General features: G+C 29.9%; 1 protein-coding gene across 1 annotated transcript; it reads right to left on the bottom strand.

Moving 5' to 3' along the window:
- Positions 1–6,406: 6,406 nt before the first annotated feature.
- Positions 6,407–7,196, bottom strand: LOC144556943 (RING-H2 finger protein ATL79-like). Its single transcript, XM_078305453.1, has one exon. The coding sequence runs from the start codon at positions 7,116–7,118 to the stop codon at positions 6,606–6,608; it is 513 nt and encodes a 170-aa protein (XP_078161579.1). The 5' UTR covers positions 7,119–7,196; the 3' UTR covers positions 6,407–6,605.
- Positions 7,197–22,243: the final 15,047 nt, after the last annotated feature.

Raw genomic sequence — 22,243 nt, 5'->3', positions numbered from 1 at the left:
GTATAAATAAAGAAATAGGTAATGGTCTTACCACTGCCTTTTGGGTAGACATATGGCACTCCGAGCATGAATTGCAGCATCTCTTTTTCCAAATTTGTTTTCTATAGCTACTGACAGATTCATATCTGTTGCTAAGGCTTTTGCATCCTCTCACCTATCTTTGTCGTTCATGAGACAGCTGACTGGTATTTATTTTGAAGAATGGATAACTTTGCAACATGTGTTTCAACATTTTACCATTTCTTCTAATTTAGAAGATAGGCTAATTTGGAGATGGTCCCAAAATGATTTATTTACAGTTCAATCTTTTTATAAATGGTTGGAATTTGAAGGATTTTCAAATTCTGAATATAAACACATATGGGCATCCCATATACCTCTGAAAATTAAGATCTTCTTATGGCTGTTAAAAAAAGATAAACTTCTTACCAAAACCAACTTAATGGGAAAGGGATGGCCTGGTGAGGTCACTTGTGAATTCTGTTCTGCACCTGAGAGTGCAGACCATCTGTTTGTCGGATGTTCATATGTTCAATGCATATGGAATTGGATTGCATCTCATAATATTTTTGTTTTTTATGGTGTTAGTCTAGCTAACCTTTGGTTAATAGAGGCTTGTATACCGTTGAAAGACAAGCATACCGTGATTTTGATGCTAGCCTCTGTCCTTTGGACAATCTGGTTAGAGAGAAATAGGGTTTGTTTTAATAATTCAACCCCCCTGCCTATTAAATCAATTGGTGCTAAGGTTATATCCTTAGCTCATTTATGGTGCAGTTTTATTCCTAAAAACTCTTTATTTAAATTAAGTCTAATGATGCCGTCTGATCTTAAGGATCTCCCAGACCAAGTTCAGGAGGAAGGCATAAGCAGCCTGGACACTGCTCAAACAGTGGACCTGCTGCTGTCCCTGGCAGAAGAGATCCCCAACAGTTCATCTCTGAGTGGTGGCAATAGCAACCACCAAAATCCAATGTCTAGAGAAGAACAGATTGAAGATGATGGTGTGGATTGGCAAGCCTTAGAATAGTTTATTTTACTAGCACTTTGTTTGTATGTTTGGATAGTTTGATGTTTTGTTTTTTGGTTGAATGCATGATCTGTTTTACTTTTCATGTAACTGCCTTTTGTATGACTCTATACTTCTAAATTTTAGTACCCAGTTTGAGTACCATGTTAAGAAGTATTTTTGGTTTCAATATGAAATCAGTGGTAATCCACCACTTTTAAAAATAAATAAAAACTTCGTATTCTTCTTTTTTTATGGTTCCTTCGTGTGTGCCCCAATTTGTTGAAAGCTTGAAGGTGTTAGAGAATGGCATAATACTGATGGGCTTTTCTTTTCTTTTTTTGGAGTGAGGCCTATAACAGATAATTAATAGAACAGAGACGTAGAAATGGTATTGTATTATGTGAATCTTGATTATATTTCTTAGTCTATTTACAGACTTCCGTACAAGCTCAAATAACAAACTAACAACAAACTAAACAGAGAAGTAACAAACTAACTTAAAATGGTTGAGACTCCAAATCTTGCATGTGTTTGACTTTTAGTCAACTCTTAATCTATTCATCTATGGCTAAGGTATTGTGCAAAACACAGATTGATCCATACTATAGATTTATATTTCTGTTTTTTTAAATTAAAATATTTGATCTGAACAGCTCGACATAATCTCACTCAAATGTGCAAAAAAAATATAATTAATTGGATAATGCATGGCTTCTTTTTGTAAACTAGCTAGTATTGTCCTTGGACTTCGTTTCAAAAAATAATATCTATTTTAGAATAAATTAAAGTTCTACAATAACAATTTAAAAATCTTACAATCATAAAGATTTTGGATATTGATAAACAATTTATTTAAACTCTAAACATTTATATAACAAAAATTGGTCCAGAGACAAAAATTACAAAATTAACTATAAAAGTTACATAAAAATTTGCAATTTTTGTCCCTGGACCTAGGTAACACCAACCAGCGAATAAAATTGGTCAAAATTAAAACAAAACCTGAAAAAACCTTAATCAAAATTGGTATCAAGTATCAACCACTAGACAATTCAACCATCAATATCCACAAAAGTCAAACTTGAAATTGATGATAGAGAGAATCAATGCCGACAATAAAAATACTTACCGGGAAATAAACTTGCAAGACGTATGAAGAAAAAAGAGAACGGACCAGTAGAAGAAAAGTAGGAGGCGAAGAGAAAATTGCAAAGCGTGTGAAGTGAAGAGAGAATAGACGAGCGGGAGTAAATGCAAGAGGCGAAAGAAAAATTAAAAGTGCGAAAAAACAAGAGACATGTCAACTTCTTGAAGGATATTTTTGTCGTTTATTATTTTAACTGTAGATTTAACCTGGGTTAATGTCAGAATTATTATGTAATGGGTAAAAAGAAAAGAGTTATTACATTTTAGAGACAAATAAGATATATTTAAGTGTTGAGGAGTATATAGGGAATTAGAGAAGTTTATGAGGGTATAACAAAAATTAACCCATAAATAAAAGATCTTACAAATTAAGTCTATTCATTGAACACAGACGTTACATGCCAATATTCCGGTTTCAGTGGGGTGAGTATACCCTGCAATATCCTATCATGTAGAATAACTCTTAGCTGAACCAAAATCGTTTCATGCCTATTTACTATTTAGATTACAGGGGGTTCGCTTTAAATTCGTGTCAGGTTACAACGAACCACAAGGATCTCATTCTACACGGGTAGGGACGTAGGGTACCGGACTGAATCTGAACTCGTTTCGGTGCTCCGGCAGTTATGGGCTCGATGTAATAAAAGCCGTGCTAGTGCGAGGATAAATCTGCTTTTATTTTGGGCCTTATCCGAAACATTATTAAAAAGCATGGACCGTCAAAAAGTGCAGCTTCACGTTTTGAAATTTTGTCAGGAAAGCAGGAAAAACGAAAAAGGTCTCCAAAAGGAATATCAATTTAATCCACAGCGAATGTCGCATCCTGAAATGAAGGGTGAGTATATCGACACCACACTCATTTATGTTAACACAATATTTAAAAAAATAATAATGCATAGACAATTTTAACTCTCTTTAAATATCTTTCTAACTACTATATTTGTTTCATAATATAATTAATAAAGTAATCATTTATTAATTATTTAATTTTGTATAAATGATATATATTCTTTCCTTTCATTTTTAATTTTGCATTGATGAATCTTCTTCTGCATTTATTTTTTTCATAGAAATAAAGCTATAATTTCACACAAGAAAACACATCAATTAGATTCAAGTTTTAAGCAGTCAATTCAAGATATGTAGTTAACTTTTTTTTTTGTATTTTTTTATATTATGATACACAATATGATCCAGAAAGACAAAACAAAAAAATAAATAAAAATTAATGTTTGAAAATCCAACCACCAATTCGAAAAAAATGCTTAACTTTGCACTTAAATATCAAGGGAATTTTATGACTTTATCATTCTTAGGTAAATACATTTTTTTGTCCAACTTATCAAGTAATGTCTCTTTGTAGTCGCTTCATTTCTGAAAAAAAAAATGATTATTCGATTCTTTTCATATTTTTAATCGACCTAAACATGATATAAAATACTTGTCAGAAACGTAGTACCAATTTGACTTGGTTCTTTTTTTTTTTTGGGGGGGGGGGGGGGGGGGAATTTCATGTATACCCCTCAAAAACTTCAATATTACGTATTTCCCCCTCAAAAGTTTGTAATATCATATTTACTTTTCAAAATTACAAAAACTCACATATTTACCCATTTCATCAATAAAATATATTAAATATATCTAAAAGTTATTAAATAATAATATTGAATTCTAAAATTCAATTCAGACAAGTATATCCTTACTATCTCATTCTTCCTCTTTGGTTCTTCTTAATCTCTACGCAGCAAAAAAAATAATGAAGAAGGGTGACATTGCTTTCTTTCCTATTAGTAACAACAATAGGCTGCATAAGGTTCACATACTCTATTTTTAAATAATGAGCTCCAATTGTAATCAAGAGAAGCACTGGAATTGAATGTCAAAATAGTTGGAACGCTTAAGATAGTTTTTATATTCTCTGTTTTTTTTACCAGTGTAAACTCTATGTACCAGCCTAAGGGCTTCCATATCGAAAAGAAAAACAAGAGCAGGTTGCGAAGATGCAGGCTCTGTCTCTGGATTGGTATCCTCTAGTATTTCAAATATATATTTTGGCCAATTCATTTCAATTCGTTTAATATGGTTGGATATCATATAACTTTTTTCTGAACCTTTGACAAAAGAGGGCTGGGAGCCATGAACGAATTGGGAGCTGAGCCAAGAGACATCTTAGAGTTTTTAGGAATGCATCTTGGTCAACCATGGCATAGAATTGTTGGGGGAAAGGAAGTGAGAGATTATTGAGGGGAGGGCATAATATGAGTTGAAAGTGGGAACGAGTAATCAAGCAAAAGAGATAACAAGGTATACTGTTGGCTGACAAGTTCTTGAATAAGCTGTAAAAAAGAAAAATTGGTTAGAATAATTAGCGGGCACTTGGAGAAGAAAAATGAGAAAAGAAGGGTAGAATGGTCCAAAGTAAATTTTAGAGTATGAAATATTATTATTTAATTACTTTTAGATATATTTAATATATTTTATTGATGAAATGGGTAAATACGTGAGTTTTGTAATTTTGAAGGGTAAATATGATATTACAAACTTTTGAGGGGGAAATACGTAATATTGAAGTTTTTGAGGGGTATACATGAAATTCCCCCCTTTTTTTTTGCCTACTGAGTTGAGGCGGCACTTCTATCCAACTCAAATATATTGTTTGTTTTTTATAATTTTTTTTCTTAAATTTGATACTCATAATTTATACGTCTAATTTAATACCATCGATCTGAATATATTTTTAGACATCACAAATGATTAAGGTCAATTTATTCTGACAATATTTTGATTGAAACAATATTATGACTTAGTTATCTATTGACGGGATTTTTTTCTTTGTAGGTTATCATATTCGTAGCATTAATAGAGAAAACAAATTAATGAGCTACACCGACTTGTATGGACTTTTTGCCAATATGATATTGAGAATTTCTATAATATTTTATCAACTTCAATTTAATGCAAACAATTTATTAATTTTGGCTTGATTGATGTAATGTTTTTTTTTTTTTTCATTGTAGTGTTATGTTGTATTTAATTTATTTTTTAATCATAAGTTTTATGTCAAAATTATTCCTGATAATTTGGATTCAATGCACTTTTTGTACAAGTAATTATGTCATTTTCTTTAGTGATTTTTGTTAAAAAAAAAGATAGAATATTAATTGACAAGTCAAATTTTTTATAGAAGATTGTTAATAAAATTTGTGAAGTTGGATGAAAGATATTACTATTATAAATAATAGAATCTTTGACTGTAGTAATTTTCTTAAAAAATCTAAAAGATGTGATGAAAATGAATCTAACTTTTAAGAAAATAAATCAAATAATAATATGAGAGAGAAACATATTTTAGATAAATAATATACTTTATAAAATATAACTTTTAAGGAAAAAAATTATATAGTAATATATAAGAGAGAATCAATTTTTGAAGAAAATCTTAATGAATAGTAAAATTGTCTATACACTAAAACAATTAGATAAGGTTGTGTTAATAAAATAATTAGTAGTTTTAATATCACTATCCTGAAATGAAGACTTTATTGGGAGCGGTCGGGTTAATTATGCCAACACCAAACCCGAACCGGCCAGCATCAATTATTATTACTGAATAAATACAAGACATCGTAATAAAACAAATGTATTAATTACAGAACTTTATCAGTCGCCCATATACTCCGTATAATAAGATGGTGGGATATATATTCTATTGTACCCAGCACCGATTCGGTTCGATCCGATCAACCGATTCAACCCAATCCATTTGAAATTGTGGGCCCGCAACGCAACCAAGCCACAATTATCTCATGGGGCCCCTGGTTTGTGGAAACCAGGGATTCCAGGAGAGGTTACGAAACAAGCTCCTATACTTTCCTGAAGTTTCAAGGTGGTGCTTTTGTTCTTTTTTTGTCAGGAAATCAGTATCAGTTGCACCGCACACCGTTCCACGCCGCCGTTTCATATGGGACCAAGCAAGGAAAGAAAGGCGTCAAGATGATATGATGTGATTTTTAGAGGGATTGGCTGATTGGGGAATTTGATTGGATACATTCCCGGGTCTTCCGTGATCATGTTTGATGTGGTTGTTTGTGTTTTCATCTATTAACATCTCGATTGAATTCATTGATTTTTGTTTTTCACTCGATGCACATGCATTGTTCTTCTTATTTTTTTTGTAATTAGTTTCGCTAACTAAAATTCTGGTATTAGAAATGTTAATACGAACTAATTGAGCCCGCTGAGGAATTAAATGCATCTTCTTCTTCACAAAAGAAAAAAGAAAAAAGAAACCTTTCCAAATTAAAAGAGAAACGGAAAGAAAAAATTGCATTTGACCTGATTCATGCTATAACCACGACTCCTTAACTGCCTCATGCAATTCTGATTCTAATTTCCCAACCCCTTAAACCCCGCCACATCACACTCACAAAGCGCACAAATCCCCATTTTAAACCCCACATCCAGCTGCTGCGCTACTACTCTTCACCACTGTGGAGCCCACATCACACCTTGCCCGGCAAGTCGGGCACGACCCGCCTCCATTAATCCACTTCTCGATGCATCTCACATGAAAACCGTGACCACATGCTGGCAAAACCCTGATCTTGTCGCCGTTCACAAACTCAGATAAACATATTGCGCACTCGGTCACGTCTCCATCAGGACCTGATTTGTAAATTGTCTCCGGAAGTTGTGCCGCGACAGCACCAGGATTAGGTGGTAGTTTCTCGACATCGGAGTTCTCGTTCTGTTGCCTGCGCTGGGGGAAGAAGAAGTACTTGATCAAGGCATTTACGCCAAGAGCAAGGCCGAGTGCGGCGAGAAGTGCCACTAGAATTATGACCATGTTTAAGGTGAAATCGCTGGAGCTGGAGTAGGGGCCCCACTTGTTAGTGGTGATGTTGGAGGGAGGTGGTGGAGCAGTTGCGTCTGGTTCATGGTATATTGGGACTGAAGGCATGGTGGAGTTGGAATTGGATGGATAGAGATTAGAGAGAGGGAGAAGGGAGGAGTTCAGTGTTTTTTGAAAGCTTGATGACTTTATAATGAGGAGCAGAGCGGAGGTTTAATGAGGAACAAAATTATACATGCAAATGTGGAATTAATTGAAGGGCCGACATGTGGCACCGCACTTGAGTACTAGCAATATTCTAGTTCTAGCTAGAGAATGAAATATCTGTATAAAATCGCTCAAACGCGTGACTCTCGCTAACTGCTTGATTTAACTCGTTTATTTACAACTCGAGTCAGTTTCAATTTGAATTGACTAACTCGTTTAATAAATGAGCTGAATTTAAGCATATTCCAACTACAACTCGAATTACATAAAATTTATTACAATAAATCTCATACCATTTTAAATAACTTCTAAGTTATTATTTTAATTTTTTATTTTGTTAGTTGTCTTATTATTTATATTGAAATTGTTAGTATTTAGATAAATTCTTATTAAATCATTTAAATTATTTGTGCTCAGATAAACTCTTACTATTATATAACTATGACTAAGAAAATTAACTAGTCAAACGAGTTATAAATTAGTTGTGAGCCAACTCGAGTTGGCTTTACAGCTCGTTATTGATATCCCAACTCGAGCTGACTCGCTCATTTACTAAATGAGCTAAGCACGATTTGGGATAACTCGCTCAAATTCGGCTCATTTACAGCCTTAGAAATACGTGATACGCAGTAACGTGACGTGATCAATTTTTTTTTCACGTGACATGATCAAAATAGTGACGTGACGTAAATTAGTCACGTCAAATTTATTTTTATATTTTAATTTAAACTATTGAAAATTGAGAAAAAAAATATAAATTAAAAATATGATATATTCTTAAAATTCTAAAATAATTACTTTAAAAATTAAAATTATAAATATTTATTAGAGTAAAATAGAGAAAATAAAAATCAGTATCATTGAACCTACACTAAATGAGAAATTTGAATATTATATGTGTATAAAAAAAGTTGGATACTCTATGTTTCATACCATGACGTGACTGGTTCGCATGGCGTGACGTGTAATTTTCACTCGAATACGGTCACGTCACGCGACACGTGAGTCACGTTACGTAATCGATACACGTGACGTGACGTGACGTGACGTAACGTTCCGTGACATAGTTGATTATGCCATGACTAATTTTCTTCTCTATTTCTAGCTCAATTTTGGCCAATTTTTTATTAATAAAAAATAAAATTAAAAAAATTACGAAAGGAGATCGTTTCGCTAAAAAATAAAATATAGGAAAAATGGAATGGTTTATCTCGTCTGACACTGTAGTTAGATGGGATAAAGCACCCCTTATGTTAATTTTATTCTAAATAGTGATCTAACTAAAAAAATAAAATAAAATAAAAATTGGACAAGATAAACCATCACGTCCGTTAGTGTAACAATTATTTTTTAGTTTTTCTTTTTCATTCTACTATTAAAAAAAATATTGCTACAATGTTGGACAGAATAATTTATCACATCCAAAATTTTTTTTTTCATGCTTAGTGGGTTTAAGAATTTAAATTAGCGGGCCATTAATCTGGACGAAAAATTTTGTACTATCCGAAAGACGGGATAATCAATCCTGTTTTTCCTATATTTCGATTTTTTCAGCAAAACAATTCTCATTGGCGATAATTTTTTATTTTATTTTGGATTAATAAAAAAATCGACAATTTTGGTGGCGAAATATCATTGTTGTTCAATTTAAATTTGAAATTGTGTAAATCTTCCTTTTGGATCCTCTTATTTTTATGATTCCAAACATTGCAAAAGGCTAAACAAATTCAACTTTGAATGTATCCTATGATCAAATTAAGGTCCAAAAAGATAATATCATTCTATATGTCAACAAGAGAGGACAAGTTTAATAATCAGAATTGCATCTATTAAAGTTAATCCCAAATTCAAACCTGACAACTGACGAGACATAAATTAAAAAGGAGATAATCAATAGATTCCAAGTCTCAACGTATATATTACATGTGCAATTTTACAGAATCTCTCCATCCCCGGATTATTCATTATTTCTGAAATTTCTTAAATTTTGAATTGATCCATTTAACTTTTTCTGTGCATGCATCTCGGAACTGCTGGTTTTTCTATATACGCATCTCGAAACATTTCAACAGTTGAATTAGGAATTCCAGAGATTTCAAAGTACTATTGATGATCTCGGATTTCAGCTAATTTAAATCCCTCCATCCCCTTCACCATGGCGATGATCTTTTGTTTGAATTTTGCATCTCAAGGCTAGCCCAATGAATACTTATAAAATGTAAAATTCAAAACAGACACCTAAATTGTACAGTGAAAAGGAAACAGATGCCTAAATTATCCCAAAACTGTACCATACAGTCACTTACTCCAAAAGATAAATTATTAACATATTAATCACCATCAGTTTTTTCATTTCTACTGAGTTTTAATATTTTCTTCCTTCAAAACAGTCAAAATTTATCATATTTGATTTGAGCAAGTAGATGAGGGAATTGAAGAGCAAAAAAAAAAAATTACTGTCAAAACGATATCATGCCAGAATAAAGTATTTTGATCATCGCCTACAATCTTTCTTTACCAAATATAATTTATTTACTTCTAATAAAAAAAATATTATAATTGATTCAGTTTTTTAACAAGCCAAGGCCAATATAGAAAATTAAATATATTCAGAAAATTTTATATTAAAAGTTCTTTCTTATTTTCTATATAATCTTTTTATATGCGAAAGATTACATATTCTCTTTATTGATTATGTGGATAAATATTCAAACATATATTTTGTAGATTTTTTCTGTTTAAAATAATTACAATATCTCTAGTACTACTTTATGTCAATTCTTATATTAAATTAAGCATATAAATGTACTGGTTCGCCAATGGCAAAATTTCAGATTGAATATTAGCCCTTCAATCAAATAATTTATCTTTTAATTTTATGTATCTTTTTATATTTGTCTACGTGTAGAAGTCTAAATTTATTTAGACGGGTACTCATTACTTGAAAATTGTATCAATTTTCTGATCAATCCTTATGTCTTTCCATTTCTTAAATGTCATTTAAGGAACTTTTAGATTGATTAATAATAGATTTTGTCATGTCTTGATTTTTTTTTTATATCATTAGAGGAATGTTATATGTCATTTAATATGTATGAGTTTTTATAAGAAAAAATATGTCAAATACATAAAAAAATAATATAAGTATGTCATTTAAAAAATATTATTTTTGTGTAGATTTCATTTAATATGACATTTAGTAATCTTATTTGTTATTTGGTCTAATTTTTTTAAAGAAAATATGTCATTTTGAAGTAGAACTAAGGTTTTCCTAATTAAGTTCACTAAGTCTCTTTGTGAACTCAAATCTAAAACCTATCGGATTAACTTCAAATGACGAATCCAAACCGTTGAAATCCGTCTATCTTACGAGTGATGCGCCTACATGCAAAAAATTTAAACTGAATTAATTTAGTATAAAGTCATACAGTCAAAATTAGAAGGTTCATAAATTAATTTTCATGTATTTATTTTTTGATTGTTTTTCTTACCACTTGACACTATAACAAATTAATTTGAAAATTTAAAATTTTTACATATAGATACATCACTCGTAAAGTAGACGGGTTTCAATTGTTGAAATTCATCATTTGATCAATCCAATAGGTTTTAGAATTGAGTTCACAATGAAGCTTGATAAACTTAGAAACACTCTAGTTTTACTCGTCATTTTCTATGTTTTTTTTTATAATTTTCTTATAATATATATCTGTTGCAACGTACGAGATACTAGTAATTAATAAAATCATCTGAATTTTTTTATTGTGGTGAAACAGGACCTTTTATTTTAATGTTTAACTTTTCAAATTATATGCACCTCTACATCCAAAACTCCAATGTTAAAGATACCGCTTTGGATACTAAATGTTTTAACAGAGCAGTTTTGGCTTTGTGCAACTTACAAATTATATTCAATGGCATCAGGCGGAGCCATACTTTAAGACTATGGGGGTCAAATACATATAGAGATCAATCATATAAATTTTTCTACAAAATCGGAGTCAATTTTGTAGTATCATGTCATTTTACTCTCAATTATATAAAAAATTTGGAAAAAAAAATGGGGATCAATTGACCCCCATTCTTCCTTTCTCCCTCCGCCTCTGAACGGGATATGATTCTATAGTCCGGGCGCTGTATGAAGCAAAAAATGCTCTGTTAAATTCTTTACCTGTTATTTCATAGCATAAGCATGACAATATGAACATACTATAGCTCCACAAGCAATAGTACAACTAATAGATAGTATATTTTGCTCAGCTTTATTTAATAACAATGCATCCCTCCCAATATCAAGCAGAGAAAAATTAACTGCCGCAAAAAATGGAAATAAATCTGCTGTTATTTCGATCACAGCCGTTGACTTTTATCGAGATTCAGATATAAATTTTTTTTTTGTCTTGAGATTCACGCATGAAAAACTTTAAACGATTATGAATAACCGAGTCCTGTTATCCCTTTGGAATAACAACAGATTTATATCCTGCAAAAATCTCAAAAGCAATTTTGGAAAGTGTAATTTGCTGTTTAGTTGGGATTCGGAAAGAAAAAATGAAGGGGGTGGAGCTGATTGCATTTTTGTAGAAATTGATAGGGTACAATTTGGGGTTCACTAAGATTTCCTAATAAAGATAAGACTGGAGATTGAGTGCGTTAAGAATGGTTATCAGTACAAAAAATAAGTTAAATATTTATGCCGGACCCTTGAACGAGATATTAAATGAGACAGTGAGATCATACCTCTAAATATCTAAAACTATTAAACTATGCAAATTTGAGTGCAGGGAATGTACGGATTACTTTTTTTTGCATCAATAACAATTTTATTCAAGAATAGAAGCACACCACTTTATTTTGTTTCGGAGGGGTCAAATGGGAATTCACATCCTCTGAGATATCTCATATTTTGCGTGACTTTTTGGATAATCTCATCCGTTCAAATACCGTTCTGCACCAATCTCAAAGCTCAAATAATGTTGACCCCTACGGTATCCCCGAATAGGCACTGGATAGGTTGGTCACGCAAAATATGAGGTATCTCAGAGGATGTGAATTCGTCAAATGGTCCGTGTTTTTACTTTTATATTTATTTTTAAAATTTAAATAGACAATACAAATCCGCTCAATATGTTTTCATATAAAAATGAGGACGGTTTAAATGCCTCCATCGTGCCTCCATTTTTAAAAACTTTAATAACTCAAAATTTAAATCTTAAAATTCAAAGTAAAACTGTTAGATGTGATCTACGTTATTTTCTCTATGTGCCCATAAAAAATTATCACATTTTCATTCTGCTTTTATGTGAATTAATAAGTTAAAAAATCAACGTCTAGAAATTATCCACATTAGTATACATTTTTACAAGCTCAAGATGACAACCAAAACAAAGTTGAAATGTCATAATTTTTTACACGTGCATAGATAAAATGATGTAGTTCATATCCAACGGTTTTATTTTGAATTTTAAGATTTAAATTTTGAGTTATTAAAGTTTTTAAAAATGGAGGCATGATGGAGGCATTTGAACCCTCCTCTATAAAAATATACTTAAAGATCATATTTTATATATATTTTTTTTTTTGAAAATCTTTTACTATTTTTTAGAAAGATATAAAGTCTATGTTTTTGGATGGTGCAGAATCTTCTAAAAATAATTATTTTGTATCTATTAAAAATAGTAAATAATTTTAAAAAATATAAAATTTGGTCTCCAACACATTTAAATACGAAAATCATGTTGAACTGTTCAAATTGAGTGTTTGAACTTTAAAAATAGAGATACGAATGCGGAAATATAACTGAAGCACTAAAATAACCGGGCATTTGAGCCCTCCTCTTTTAATTAAGTTGTAATTAGAATAGTATAAAAACCAAGTTCCATTTGATGACATTCTTGTTTTTTATTTTTTTCATAATCTTTAAATTCATTTATAAATTAAGAGGTACAATTGTGATATCTTCACCTTGCTGCTGTTTAAGCTTTATACTTTTAGTAAACAAAAATGACAAAGAGAAGATAGATGATGTTTATGGGAGAGTTAATATAATTTTTTTTTAAGTTTAAGGGAACAACTCTAGCACTACAGTTCGATTTTTTTGAAATTCTCAAGGGGTTGTTTGATAATGAAGGAGAAACGAAAGTGTAAAATTATAATGGAATAATTATTGAATTCGAGTTAAATTGGACAAGAAAAGTGAAAAACTAGAGTAGGATGAAATATGTAGTCAAATTCTTTAATTTTGTAATTATTCTTCTTCTTATGTATTATATCCCTCTCTTTTTTATTGAAGGTGGAATAGTGAAAGACATTATTATTTTGTGTGTAAAATTGGTATAACTTTGCTATTTTGCGTATTTCAAATATGTTCTAAATAGCACGTTATAGCGGTACTATAGTATTTTCGGATCATAAAAGCTATGGCGCAATAGCGCGCTATAGCAGCACAGTATGGTATTACTATCGTTTTTTTTTACTATTCTGCTATGACGCGATAAACACTATTTAGATTCCGAATATGAGAATATGAGTGGAATAAATAGCATGGAATAAAAGTGTTTTTTTTTTCTTTTTCTTTCCTTTATTTCATTCTTTCGACAAATGTTCCTAAAAGTTGATAACAATGTTATGGTTTCTATTAGCGTATTGGAAAAAATCCGCAATCATAGTTATTATTTAAAAATAAAATATTGAATTGCCATTTTTTAAAAATAAATAATAATCTCACAAACCGTAAAATAGAAACACACACCTCACGACTTCACCAAAAATACTACAAAGTAATCATAAAATAGTAAGCCTTACATTGGTATATAATATAGCTGAAGTTGTTGTAACAAAAAAATTGTGCTATATAGCAATGATGTTGTAACAAATTTTTCGAGATAGCAATGACGTAATAATTACAGGCGGGGTTTACACCGGGCCACACTGTGACTCTTTTTTTTTTAGTTTTATAAAAAAGAAATTAGTGAAAATGAACTTCTTCTTTTTTTATCGAGTGGCAAAGATAATATTTTTTTTATGTGAGAGAGATGGGTTCAAAATTAAGGTGAAAAAAGTTTTTCCTGAACATTGAATAGTTAAGTGACTTGATTTTTAATCTTTACTCAAATAAAATAAGATGCTAACCTTAAAAAAAAATGTACTATCCTTGGGGAATTTAATCAAACATTTTGTCCTCCAATGCTTATATTAAGCTTGTAGCAGTATGTTTTTTTTTTCTTTCTTTTTTTTAGGATTTGCAATGGTTCATATGAAATTTAAACTTCTGTTTAGCTGATTTTGTGGCTAAAGAAATCAGCATTTATTAGGATTTAGAATGGGACACACTAGTCTTATTGTTATGTATTTGAACAGCATCTAGCTACAGAAGCCGACATGTAAAATGACAGTATTACTGTGACACCTCCGCTGCATTGATTTGTGCAGCAAACATTTGCAGCTACCCTGGACCAGTATTACTTAATTACTAGATTTTTTAGGATAACTTAACTACCAGTTAATTTTTTATTGAATCTGCGTATTTTTATTTTTATTTTTTTATTGAATCTATCATTCTAGTTCGCATGGAAGAAATTTATGAGAAGGATTGTATAACTTCGCTGAATTTTTCTTTTTATTTATTAAACATCATGCATAAAAGATGTCAAGTATGCCTACCATTGTATGCTTAATTTTTTTTAGGGAATTATATGTTTAAATTTAATAAATTAGATTTCAAACCCCTTTATTTATATTTAGAAGGAAAATTTTGTGGATTTTTTTTTTACTTTGCTAAGCTGTGTAATTGTCACTTCAAAATAATGTCTTAATGTTTTGCCACTTCTAATTAGATATATAAGTGCTATATTATCATTCTTTCCTAATTTATTTTCCTATTTATGTACTCAAGTAAAAATATAAATTGGAGCTGATTAAAATCGTATATAACTAGATATAGATTTGCAAAGCAATATAAATAAATTCAGCTGGGTTATGATATAGTAAACATTAATAATAAATTAAAAGTAAAATTCAGCCTCCCAACCAGTGTTGTAAAAAACGTTTGTTTAGGCTGATTAATCGTCCGATTAGTCGTTGGCGGTGATCAAACCGTCAAGGAATTTTCCAATTAATCGACTGATTTTTTTCTGATTATGATCGATTATTTCCGATTATTTTTAATTAATCGCTTAGAGGTACCATGTCCGTCTGACGAGCGCATACTGTTATTTACAACACTGCTCCCAACTCGTTATATTTTGCTGCACAGTGGACCGCCGCAAAAGAACCTAATAAATCTAAAAGGAAGCCCAAATAGAATCCAACCAAAACAGAAACACTGCCGTGTAAAGCGGGGAAGAAACCGAACGAGATCAGAACTTTCGAACAGGACATCACCAGCATTTAATTCCCCTCCTCTGCACTTATATTGCTTTCTTTTGTGATCTGATTATATACACACCATTTATATGGCATGTTACCTGCCAAAGATTCACGCACACATGAGAAAGCATCATATCATATTGGGTCCCTGCAAGGAAATATTAAGAACAAGGCAGGACCACTATTTTAATAGTATTTATATTAATTGCTGCTTTTTCGGTGAAGAAATGGAGGTTTTATACGCCTAGCTAATTAAGGTTGGTATTTTATTGGTAATCAGAATGGAAATAAATTAGCTGTTATTCCAAGGGAATAAAAGGAACCTGTTATTCCGATCCTAATCGTTTAAATTTTTTCATAAGCAACTCTCAATGAAGATCAGAATAACATATTCTTATTATTTATTTGGAATTTATACAACAGATTTATTTCCAATCATAATTGATATATACCAACCACCTTAACTTGAATTTAAATTTAAATTCCTTAATTTAAACGGATGTGCCATTACCGCATATTTATTTCAAAATTAATATCCAAAAGAAATATTAAATTTCAAAATCTACATCATGTTTGACAAGATTTCGAAAACTATCCAAATATCGCAGATTTATTTTCCAGTTTTAATTATACCGAATTACCGCATATTTATTCCCCGGTTTTAGACATCTCAAGATTGCAACTTTTTACAGAACCAGAAATAAATTTCCGGTTATAGTTTTGGATTCCAAAACCGAGAAATAAATTTATGGTTTTAAGTTTTATTTTTTGTTTAATTAAATAGAAAATGTTATAATTTACTTATTTTTATATTGAAATATCAGAAATATTTTATATATTTCTTTAAAAATAGATGTAATACTATAATTTAATTTATTAGAAAAATTATGACAAATAACAAGGATCAACATTTTTCAAGCTAAATTTTTTGCGGCTATAAGAAATTTTTTAATATTTCTTTATGTGTTATTTAGAAAAATAAAAATGTTTTCAATCTGAGTTATTGATTCCATTTCAAAAATCACTTCTAGATAAATACATAAAATATTGTAATCCTTCTATTAAAAAAAAAAGATTCTCTGAGTCTGACAAATCAGTTTTGACAAAAAAAATTAGACAGATTCAAAATCACTATTTTTGAACCAATTAAAAACTATGAATTTCTACCTATCTAAAAATAAGAAAGTAGTAAAATTTTTCAAGAAAATATAAAATTTTGTGAACACGCATATTTTAATATAGAGAACATACTGATATGTTCAAATCGACTATTTGAACTTTGAAAACGAAAATAAATAATATAAAGCCTGATAAAATACGAGACATTTGAACTCTCCTCCTAAAACTTTAATATATGCTACTTGTATACAGTCATGCCATACCGAACAAGAGAGGAATAGATTGGAATAGAGGCTCTATTCCTGTGGAACAGAAATATAAGAATGGAATTGGAAAAATGAAAAAAAAGTAGAATTTGAGTATGAACATTTGTTGCTAGATCATTATCTTTTATAATTAGACTTCTTTTTTATTTTTCTGTGAACCAATTCTTTATTTCATGAAGATGATGAAGTAGAAGAATTGACCTTTTTTAATAAATAAAATTAACTCATTTATCAATATTTTTTCATTATTTTATTTTAATTAAATATAATCGGAAAAATAAGGAATTGAAATTTATTTCAAAATTTACTCTTTTTTTTCCTATTCTAATATTTTGTGGAACGGGTTATGGAAATTCGCATCCTCTCAGTAATTATGTTATATGCAATCATGTCTTAGTGTATAATAAAACTCTGAACGTAGCTTTTATTTAATCAAATAAACTTGGAACATAATTATTCAGATTGAGAGTTCAACGTGTTAAATCCCTTGGAACTGTAAATGAGACGTGGCTCAAAATGTTTTGCACATACTGAAAAACGGTGAGTCGGTGACGACAGACTGACAGTTTATAGTTTTCATCTGGTTCGATAACTTTTGTCAGAACTAATTTTGTTTCCCTGCCTTTTGACCTGAGCACAAACTGTCAGTATGTGATATCGCTGTATCAGAATTTTTTTTATAAATCATAATTTTTTTTATTTATAAAATCTATATGATTTTTTTTTTAAATCCTAAGAATTGAAATATCATTCCGGTCCGAATTTTTTTTTAAATTGAAATGATAATTCAGTCCGAGATATTTTTACAAGTTTTACAACATTTTTTTTTAATTTTTTTTGTGAAAATGGCTCGGACTGAAATGATAATTTGGTCAAAAAAAAATACTTCAGACCGAAATAACATCTCGGTTCTTATAGCTTTGGTAAAAACCAAAGCAATAAAGTTGGTTTGATAAAATATATTCTTTTATTTGTGGTTTCTAAAAATATTCGCTATATCAGGTCTAAGGTTTCGGTATTTGACACTATATTTCAAAAATCTGACCTCGTAATAAAAAAATGAAAAATATAATCTCAAGTTTTGAAATTACATTGTATTAGTGCAAGCTAATCTTTTTCTACCCTTTGTTACTTTTCATATAAATTGGAAGACCAATGAACAAACTTTTGTACTTGAAATACTTATGTCAATTAAGTTATCAAGTTATAGCTCTATCTTCATAACAATATATTAAGCCAGAATATTTTTTTTATAGTCAGATGGCCCAGATAGTGCAATTAATTATAGTACATTTACTACACATTTGTGGGTTTGGATTTATTAATAGGCCACTTTGTTTGTTGCGTTGGGATAACCTGGCTAGAAGGCCATCTAGATATTTGGAATAACATAAAATGGAAGGAAGCGAGTACAATATACTAAATTAGTAAATTTATATTGATATGTATATGGAGGGATCTGCATTTTTTTATCTTGTAGCTCAAAATTTATGAGTGATAAAATTGAAAACAACTGGTCATACACCCAATCAAGCATTAATTTTTAGGTGGTCCTTGTATAATAATGCCGAGAAGGAGAAACTGACAGTAGGATTATCTTATCCGGAAGTTACTAGAAATTGGTTATGTCTCAACTCAAGCTTTTCATGTAGTTAATTAGTTAACTAGTTGAAAATATTAAATGGAAATTCGTCACCTCAATTCTATGTGCGTGGTGCGTCCTATGTTTGTTTTGGGGTCAATTTTAGGTAATTTAAGACAAATAACTGATGTCACCGAACTTAAAAAGGATATATATATATATATATAGTACACCTTTCAAAGGGACACGTATCCTCTCCATTAATGTACCGTTTGAGTTAATTTCTGAACCGTACGATCAGAATTCGGGCCAATCCGGCCCAAGCCTATAACGCACGGGGCCCTTTAATAGTAGTACAGATCTCAATCGGACGGTCCACATTTTAACTCAAAATTTGAGTTAATGCAGAAGATACGGGGGTCCGAATCCTCTAAAGCAACTCAATTTTTGGATTTTGAATTGGGTTAATGCAGAAGATACGGGGGATTCGAAGCCATTACTCGAGATTGTTTCGGAATTCGAATCTATCGCATAGGATGTGTACGCTCGCTCCACTTTGAGATGGATTGTCGCGAATTTGAATCGGACTGTCCCGATCTAAAACCCAAAACTTGAGTTACTTTACAGGACCTGAATTCTTTCAAAGGAACAAAAAAAATAAAAGGGAATAGTGTGTCTCAAACCAAATTAGTAGTGTCAAAGATTATTACGTAAGAATAGCGGGTGTCAATGTGTCATCAGATACAATATGGGTTGGCCAGTTGGGCGGAAGCATGTTTGTATCCATACTTATTATGATCATGATTTCTTATTATTTCTATATGTATTTTCGAATATGGTACAAGTTAGATAAATAAATAAATGTTTTTAACAATTTGTATTTTCAATAAAATAATTAAAAAAAAGAATACTAATTACAACTAATTTATATTATGAAAATTTAATAAAACACAAAACTTTATCGTATCACGTATCATCTCTATATAAATATATTAATTTATTTTATAAAATAACAAGTAAAAAATGATTTTTATATGTACTCTTATCCATTGTGATAATAAAAAAAAATTATAATAAGCTAGCGATTTTTTTTTAATCTTACCTAAATACGATTCGGATCGGGTAAATAAATAAAAGAGTGTCATTTGACACTCCTGCGTAAGAAATTAATTCATGAGCGATTTAACATTTCAATTATCTTTTATATATACCTGTGGTTCAAAGTATCGATATCATTTGATGTATGATGTATCTATACTTCGATCTGGATTTGAAATGGGTTTTTCTTTTTCCGCACAGAAGGTTCTAGTATTTTCATTTTTTTTCTTTCAAAAGAAATATTAATAAATAAAGACGAGGGTTTTCAATACCTCACGTATTTTATATCTTTGTTTTTAAAATTTAAATTGCCGATCTGAACTGCTCAATATGATATAATATTAAAATAAAATTGAAGATCGAATTTTGTAATTTTTATAAATCTTTTACTAATTTTTTAAGATAGATATAAAATCACTGTTTTTGAACCGTTCAAAAACTAACAAAACTATTATTTATCTTAGAAACAGTTAAAAAACTAACAAAACTATTATTTATCAAAACATGCTAGAATGCATTTATATTATTCATCAAGCACTAATTAATTTATACACGTGTAAATAGAATAATTTAGAAAATATTCATTAGTTCAAAGACGGAATTAAAAAATTTAAATAGGGGTTGCTGGAAAATAAAATATAAAAATATATAATGTAGGAGGTGGGATTTGAATCAAGAACTCTCACAACCCAATGAGCAACTTTAACCACTAGATTATAAGGAAATATTTTTATGAGGTAGCTAAGCTATATAACAACTTAAGATATTAGAAATCTCAATTAAATTTTAATATACATAATTTAAAAAAAATTAGAATCATAGGGATATTGGCCGATTTTTTATTTATATCCAAAAAAAAATATACATTTAAAAAACTAACCAAACCTCACGTTCATTTCGAAAACTATCCAAACTGGAAAAAAAATTTCCGGTTTCAAAACCAATTTCCAGAAATTTTTTTTTCCGGTAAATGGATATTAAAACCAGAATAATTTTTTCCGGTTTTAGAATTTCTTTTTTTTTTTATGAAATTTTTTTTTCCGAAATTTTTTTTTCGGATTTTTATTTTATTTTTTAGTTTTATAATTTATTTATTTTTTGTATTGAAGTATTACAAATATTTAATATATATATTTTTTAAAATAGATGGAATACTATATAATTTGATTTATTCGCTGCTACAAATAATCCGGATCAACATTTTTCATGCCGGATTTTTTACGGCCGTAAGAAAAATTAATATAATATAATATATGTATATATAATATGGCAGTGGCTAATTTGCTGCCGGCCTTTTTTTTGTGATGCCCAAACAACAAATTAAAACCGTTAGATGTTTAATCTATACTATAATCTACTTGGAGACCAAATTTTACATTTTTTGGAATTTTTTTACTATTTATTAAGCTGGTTTGAAAACCGCTGATTTCAATGCTGCAGAAATTTACTGAAATCAGCAGTTTTCAAACCAGCTTAATAAATAGTAAAAAAATTTCAAAAAATGTGAAATTTTGTCTCCAAGTAGATTATAATATAGATTAAACATCTAACGGTTTGGATTTGTTGTTTGGACATCACAAAATAAAAAAAAACACGGCAGCACCTCTGGCTAAAATGTTGCCGGCAGCAAATTAGCCGGACCCATATAATATAATATAATATATGTATATGTATATGTATATATAATATATATGTTAAAATGTGCTTGCATATCAAATTTTATATCTATCATGTTGAACGGTTTGGATCGACTGTTTGGACTTTGAAAACTTTGAAAATACCGATTGTTGAATGCCTACCGTTGAACAAAAACTAAATGAGGATTCGCTAAACGAGGGTTCCAAAAAATCACTGTATAGATTAAATGTGAAATTTAATCTATATCTCATATATGGGAGAATAAATTGATTAAAAATATATGGGAATATAGTGTGTAAATGCCATTTATTAGAATTTTGCATAATATCTGATGCATATGTTTGATTTAGCATGATTAATTTTAAACAAATGTAATGGGCATTATCTTTTCATTCTGATAGTTTTGTAATCATAATTATGATCTAAATTGATTAAGAACATGATAAAATCGTTGTGCATAATGTTAGATTAGTATCGTGTCCGTGCGTTGCAACAGAGTTGAATATAAAGAAACATTTTGTTTGACATTCACACAAATTAATTAAGAAGAAAACATATTTAAATGAAAAATAAAATATATTTAACCAAATATATTGCAACATATAGCAATCTGTGTGACAAGTGTGTTTTTAACAAAATTTAGACTTCTACACATAAAATAGATATATTTAATCAAAAGAAGACATATTATGTGATTGAAGAGCTAATATTCAATTCGAAAATTCATCTTTCAATCTCAGCCATTGGCGGATCAGGACAACTACGTGCATAATATACAAATGGAGATGTATAATGTATTAACGTGTCTAATTGATTTTGCATGAATAAGTTCAATTTATATTTTAAAGATTTAGTTTAGACTTTCTCTATCAATTTTGATGATTCTAAAATCATAAATTTATCCTAAATTAACTAAACAAAAAAAATAATAAACAAATTCATACAAACGCATCTAT

The sequence above is a fragment of the Carex rostrata genome, chromosome 7 (assembly GCF_964058835.1).
Source record: "Carex rostrata chromosome 7, lpCarRost1.2, whole genome shotgun sequence".
Taxonomy (NCBI): Eukaryota; Viridiplantae; Streptophyta; class Magnoliopsida; order Poales; family Cyperaceae; genus Carex; species Carex rostrata.
This window is presented reverse-complemented; position numbering and strand designations above follow the sequence as displayed.

Coding starts and splice junctions, on each gene's coding strand:
- LOC144556943 (XM_078305453.1), bottom strand. CDS start 7,118: ATGCCTTCAGTCCCAATATACCATGAACCAGACGCAACTGCTCCACCA.